The sequence below is a fragment of the Micropterus dolomieu genome, linkage group LG06 (assembly GCF_021292245.1).
Source record: "Micropterus dolomieu isolate WLL.071019.BEF.003 ecotype Adirondacks linkage group LG06, ASM2129224v1, whole genome shotgun sequence".
NCBI classification, from domain to species: Eukaryota; Metazoa; Chordata; class Actinopteri; order Centrarchiformes; family Centrarchidae; genus Micropterus; species Micropterus dolomieu.
In genome coordinates this window covers 268,843-275,849 of record NC_060155.1, presented here as the reverse complement: position 1 = coordinate 275,849, position 7,007 = coordinate 268,843, and the positions used below count along the sequence as shown (strand labels likewise).

Genomic DNA, 7,007 nt, shown 5'->3' with positions numbered 1-7,007 from the left:
GAAAATAAATACTGTGCTCCTCTGTACCCCATTAAACATTTAAGATTAGCTATGTTTGATCCACCTTCATATACAGCATATGTGACATTATTACATAATTGTAGCCTCTTACTTGAGATGGGTCCCTTAGCTGCAACGCAAGATTAACTGTAAATAATTTTATTCATTGCACATCATCAGCCCAGTGCCACTGCGCTTTATTCTGAATTTATTGTTCCTAAATAAAAGGTTTGTCACAGCTAAATCAGATGATTATGAGAGTCATTTTTTTCCCCATTATTGCTAAAGTAGTTGCCTTTACATCCAATGGTCTAAAGATCTGTTGATCTTAACTGTGGACTGTTCATTCATTGTAGACATTGGCACTGAACTTCAGGATGTAGCTGTTCACAAATACTGTACAGTATGTAGCCTAAGGAACAATCCTTGTCTTATAGCAGACTAAGACCATTGAACTGGTCACCTTAGCCATCATCGATCATCGATCAATTACCCCCCGAGAGATTTGGCAGGAGCCGCCACTGATCTTCAACAAAGTCCAGTTGCTATAGACTTTAACATTCCTTGGATATCCTACATCATGGTTATTTTTGTGTGCGCTGCAAATGATCTTATATTAGGGTTTTTTTTGCCACTTCAGGGAAAATCGAATCAAACGGGTGTTTGTTTATTCAGAAAGGCTTTCATCTGTTTTGCAAATTAACTCATATAATATAAAATTATATGAAGTTTTATTGGCCAACACCACTATTATAGGTCATTTTTCAATTTATTTTACACAATAGTATCCATTTCAAACAGTTTCATCCTTCTGCCATGTGAGTCGCCATTCATTTCTCCAGTTTATGTGCGTACGCATGGCTCACAGTTTGCGTGGAAGACGGCACATTCGAGTCTTACAGAGAGGCCTTTCCGAAAGCATTTGCTCCTCCCTCCCTCCCCCTACCTACTTCCACTCCACTCCAGTTTTGAGTTTTTCTGTAAGGTAGTCTAGTGTTAACATTACTGACAACATTCTTTCTCAGGCCTGGAACTCAAACTATTTCCTGATGCCCCATAAATACATATTTAAATAATTAAATATCATTAACGTGTGACGACTTGTTGACTTATAGCTTGAACAAACCACCACTAGTCGACTAAGAACATCTTTAGAATTTTGAATCTTTTCTCCATAGTACTATTGACTGAGAGGTTTGACAAGGTAATTATTATATGTATTTATTAGATTTTATTGGCATATTTTGGCACAGAAACTTGTACAGTTGTTAGGAAAAAATCCTTGGTTATAACACTAGACGGTCTTGATTACCTCTTATATTATGGCCGTGGCTGCTTTGCTTTAACAAGACGTTTTTTAATATCTAACTTCATGTTAATAAATTCCTGGTTATTTCTGTCATATCTCTGCTATTAATATGTACTAATTGTTTCAGGTCTTCATTTGACTATTGACACGGCTAAATGTGTTAGGTTTTGATTCTGCAGATTCAGCAGGACTCTCTTAGGGGACATTTTTGTGGAACCTGCACACAAACAGAGCAAACATGCAGCCTTATATAGCAACGTGTGTCCAGTGTGTTTTAAGTGAATGGGATTGTACAACCTTGTGATGTCAGTTCCAGAGGTCCGTCTGGCTCTGACTTTGTTGCAGCAGAAGTGATCTCTCCAGAGGCTGAATTACAGTGACCCTCTCTGGTCTCTGATACGTTCAGCACAGGGATGGTCTTCATCATGCTGGCCTGGGCCTCCTGGAGGACCTGGTCAGAGTCTGTGTTTGTGTTGGGGGATGGAGGCTGACTAGAGTTGGAGCTGGCCGACTGGTTGGCTTGGCTGGTGCTGGGCTGGTCCATACTGCTGGTTTCTCCACTCAGTCTGCTCTCCGGAGTTTGTCTCTCTGATGTCTGTGAGGGGGGGCAGAGACACACAGACTGGTGATAGGTAGGGGCTGTTTCAAACTATGAACAGGCATGTAGGAGAAATCTCATCTATAGATCAGTGAAAACTGTCAGGGTGATTACCTCATTCCCTTCCCCTGGTGTTCCCTGCTCCTCCCCCCATTTGAAGCTCATCCCCTTATTAGTCCCTCAGCATACACAGTATACAGGCACATCTCCACTAATTCTTTGCTGGACTGTCTTTTGCACATGCTCAGCTTTCCAGCACATATGCTGCGTTTCAGTGAACTTGGAAATTTATGACCTCCAACTAGAAAAAGTAGCATGGAACGCCACTTGAAGTCAGAGTTCCTATTTGTGAACTCTGTGAAAAAATATGTACCTTCATGTACCATGTACTTCACATGTTGCCAATGTTATTATAGGTACACCAAGGTCACTGCTGAGGGTTCAGCGGTGTGCACACTTGACAAAGTGTGTTTATCAGTTTGTCACAGTCACCCATGTGTTTTGTTTACTTTCGGCGTCATGAATCATCACGCACCCGGAACGCTTTTAGGTCAGAAGTTCGAAATTTAAACTTGGAAATTCTGGAATGCAGCATTATTCCCCAATTCAGTTCACTCCTGTCTAACCTCGGCCTGATTCTATGGACTCTGATTCTCTGCCTAATCCCTGCCTGTAAAGTTAGCCAGTTTTTAAATGATCTCCCAGTTCTGACCCTGTTGTTCTTAGAATAAATCTTGTATACTTGGACAGTTACCCTGATTTTTTCTGTGTCGTGCTTGTGTGTTCTACCAGCTCTGAGTCACTGATCATCACAGCAATCAACTTATTAAGCAAATTTACTTTGACCACTATATTAAATATGGAATAACAAACTAAATAGCAGTTGTCATTTGTAACTAACTATCAGGGGTGGTGATGAAGCAGTGGATAAGACTATGCCTTTGGTGTGAGAGACCTGGGTTCAATCCCCCCTGTGACCCATCCACCATTGTGTCCCTGAGCAAGACACTTAACCCCTTGTTGCTCCAGAGGCGTGCGACCTCTGACATGTATAGTAATTGCAAGTCGCTTTGGATAAAAGCATCAGCTAAAATGAATAAATGCAAAGCTCTCCTTAGGTGATGAGGTGTTAATGTTATTGTAGTGCAGACTTTCAGGCTGAAACAACAGATTCGCAATGTTAACAGAGCTAATGGTAGTTTACTTTCAGCAGCTAAATGGTTACTTAGGAAGTTTTTCCTTGCCTCTGTCGCCTAGTGCTTGCTCTTGGTGGGAACTGTTGGGCTTCTGTAAATAGCATCATAGAGTATGGTCTAGACCTGCTCTTTTATGAAAGAGATATATGTTGTTGTGATTTGGCGCTATATAAATAAAACTGAATTGAATTGAATTGAATTAAATGTTCCTCAACACAAAACTAAGTGCTTAGTAATTTATTAATATAGGGTTATGATGTGGCAACTAGTTCTAAATGTTTCAACACTCTTTGAGAATCCTGTTCCTTCAAGTAGTTGTGTGTTGACTGCTGTCTGTACAACAAATTGCCCTCTGGGACAATAAAGATATCCTTGACCTTGAGTTCTACAACAAAACAAAACTGATCAGCTAAACGCTTTGAGATTGGGGAAAACTTACATTGCTTTAAACTGAACCTGGTGCAGTATTATGAAAATTCCAATATCCAAACTGATTAAAGAGGTGGTATTCTGCTCATTTTCAGGTTCAAAATCCTATTTAGAGGTTGTACCAGAACAGGTTTACATGGTTTCATTTTCAAAACAACATATTTTTTGTCATACTGCACATTGCTGCAGCACCTCTTTTCACCCTGTGTGTTGGAGTGATACATCTTGTCTCTAAATGATCTTTGTTGGGAGTTGCACACGCGCAGTTCCTAGTTAAGGACTACTAGCCAATCAGAAGCAGAGAAGGGCGGGTCAGCGAGAAGCTGGTAAACAGCTTTGATTCAGCTGTAGGCTACATGTTACATTGGTTACGCCAATCTGAGGTCACTGAGATTAATGTTGAGTCGGTGTGTACATATGCAAAAACAATGTCGGACACCATAGTTTTCTCTGGACCCCTGCCAAATCTGACCAGTGATGACATGTATAGCTGCATGTCGTCATTCCGCCGCTGGTTGTCGAGGTGGTGTCCAGCAAACGATGTGGGCTTTGTAGATCATTGGCAGACTTTCTGGGGAAGACCTGGTCTGATCCGGAGAGACGGCATCCATCCCACTTGGGAAGGAGCAGCTCTCATTTCTAGAAATCTGGCCAAGTTTATTAGTGGACCAAATCCATGACAACCCAGAGTTGAGACCAGGAGGCGGAGTCGCAGTCTAACACACTTCTCTGCCCTTCTAATTCAGCAGTTAACCACCCAAAACCCTACGCAGAGTCGCAGTCTAACACACTTCTCTGCTCCTCCATTTCAGGAGTTACTTAGTGAAAATCCCATAGTGACGGTGGCTGCCCCCCAACCATCGAAATTATTTAAATCAAAGGTAAACAGAAGAGGAGCTGTGCATAAAAACCTCAACCTAATATCAGATTATGATATTGATTTATTTTGTCTTACTGAAACCTGGCTGGGTGATGGAGAATATGTTAGCCTAAATGAATCCACCCCTCCCAGTCATATTAATACTCACATTCCTCGAGGCACAGGCCGAGGAGGTGGAGTTGCAGCTATCTTCGACTCTACCCTACTAATCAGCTCTAAACCTAAACTAAACTATAACTCATTTGAAAGCCTTGTTCTTGGTCTTTCGCACCCAAGTTGGAAATCACTGCAACCAATTCTCTTCGTTATAGTGTACCGAGCACCTGGTCTGTACACTCTTATCTGAATTTGCAGAGTTTTTGTCAACTTTAGTCCTTAAAACGGACAAAGTTATTATTGTAGGGGATTTTAATATTCACGTGGACGTTGAGAATGACAGCTTCAGTACTGTGTTTATCTCTGTTAGATTCCACTGGTTTCTGTTCATGAACCGACTCACTTTTTTAACCACACCCTCGACCTTGTTTTGGTGTATGGTATTGAAATTCCCACAGAATCCTTCTTTGTCCGACCACTGTTTGATAACTTTTGAGTTATTGAGAAAATAAAACAAAGACGGTTAGCTCCATGGTATAATACTGAAACTCGCAAATTAAAGCAAATATCGCAGAAACTTGAGAGGATTTGGCGTTCCACCAAACTGGAAAATTCTCGTTTAATTTGGCAAGATAGTCTTAAAACTTATAGGAAGGCCCTCCGTAATGCCAGAGCAGCGTACTACTCGTCATTAATAGAGGAAAATAGGAATAACCCCAGGTTTCTTTTCAGCACTGTAGCCAGGCTGACAGAGAGTCACAGCTCTATTGAGCCAAGTATTCCCATAGCTCTCAGTAGTTACGACTTCATGAGCTTCTTTAATGATAAAATTCTAGCTATTAGAGACAAAATTCACCAAGACCTGCCGTCATCTGGCACCAACTTATCTCTTAACTCAGGAACCTTAGAAACAGCTGTAGAACCAGATATATGTTTAGACTGTTTTGCTTCCCTCAATCTTTACCAATTAACTTCAATAATTTCTTCATCTAAACCATCAACCTGCCTCATAGACCCCATCCCGACTAGACTGCTTAAAGAAGCACTTCTATACTAGATATGATCAACAGGCTCTATCAACAGGCTATGTACCACAGTACTTTAAAGTAGCTGTAATTAAACCTCTTCTGAAAAAGCCCGGATGTTTTAGCCAACTATAGACCTATATCTAACCTTCCATTTCTCTCTAAGATCCTGGAGAAAGCAGTTGCTAAACAGCTGTGTGACTTTCTACAGAGCAATAGTTTATTTGAGGATTTTCAGTCAGGATTTAGAGCTCATCACAGCACAGAGACAGCACTGGTGAAAATTACTAATGACCTCCTTATTGCATCAGACAAAGGACTTGTCTCTGTACTGGTTTAATTAGATCTTAGTGCTGCATTTGATACCATTGACCATCAGATCCTATTGCAGAGACTGGAACATTTCATTGGCATTAAAGGAACCGCTCTAAGCTGGTTTAAGTCTTATTTATCTAATAACCCATTTATCAGATCGATTTCAGTTTGTATATGTTAATGATGAGTCCTCCATGCATGCCACAGTTAGTCATGGAGTTCCTCAAGGATCTGTCCTCGGACCAATCCTCTTCACTTTATATATGCTTCCTTTAGGCAATATTATCAGGAAATATTCCATAAGCTTTCATTGTTATGCAGATGATACTCAGTTATATCTATCGATCAAACCAGATGAAACTCATCAGTTAGCTAAACTTCAAATGTGCCTTCAGGATGTTAAAACCTGTAATTTTCTAATGTTAAACTCAGATAAAACTGAAGTTATTGTTCTGGGGCCCAAGCACCTCCGTGACACATTATCTAAAGATATAGTTTCCGTTGATGGCATCGCCCTGGCCTCCAGCACCACTGTGAGGAATCTTGGAGTTATCTTTGATCAGGACATGTCGTTTAAGTCTCACATTAAGCAAATTTCAAGGACCGCCTTTTTTCACCTACGTTATATTGCGAAAATCAGGAATATCCTGTCTAAAAATGATGCAGAAAAACTAGTCCATGCATTTGTTACTTCTAGGCTGGATTACTGCAATTCCTTATTATCAGGCTGCTCGAAAAAGTCCGTTAAGACTCTTCAGCTGATCCAGAATGCTGCAGCACATGTTCTGACAGGAACCAGGAAAAGAGATCATATGTCTCCTGTCTTAGCTTCTCTGCATTGGCTTCCAGTAAAATCCAGAATAGAATTTAAAATCATTCTTCTTACCTACAAAGCTCTTAATGGTCAGGCACCACATTATCTTAAAGAGTTCATAGTACCTTACTACCCCACCAGAGCACTGCGCTTCCAGAATGCAGGATTACTTGTGGTTCCTAGAGTCGCCAAAAGTAGAATGGGAGCCAGAGCGTTCAGCTATCAAGCTCCTCTCCTGTGGAACCAGGTTCCAATTTGGGTTCAGGAGGCAGACACCATCTCCACATTTAAGAGTAGGCTTAAGACTTTCCTCTTTGATAAAGCTTATAGTTAGGGCTGGCTCAG

At 40.9% G+C, this 7,007-nt stretch overlaps 1 protein-coding gene across 1 annotated transcript in view; it reads right to left on the bottom strand.

Moving 5' to 3' along the window:
* Positions 1–7,007, bottom strand: part of LOC123972388 (sickle tail protein homolog) — a 152,445-nt gene that overhangs the window by 18,793 nt on the left and 126,645 nt on the right. The window contains exon 14 of the mRNA XM_046051873.1: positions 1,607–1,904. Coding sequence (XP_045907829.1) covers positions 1,607–1,904 — 298 coding nt within the window. The remainder of the gene's footprint in view (positions 1–1,606; positions 1,905–7,007) is intronic.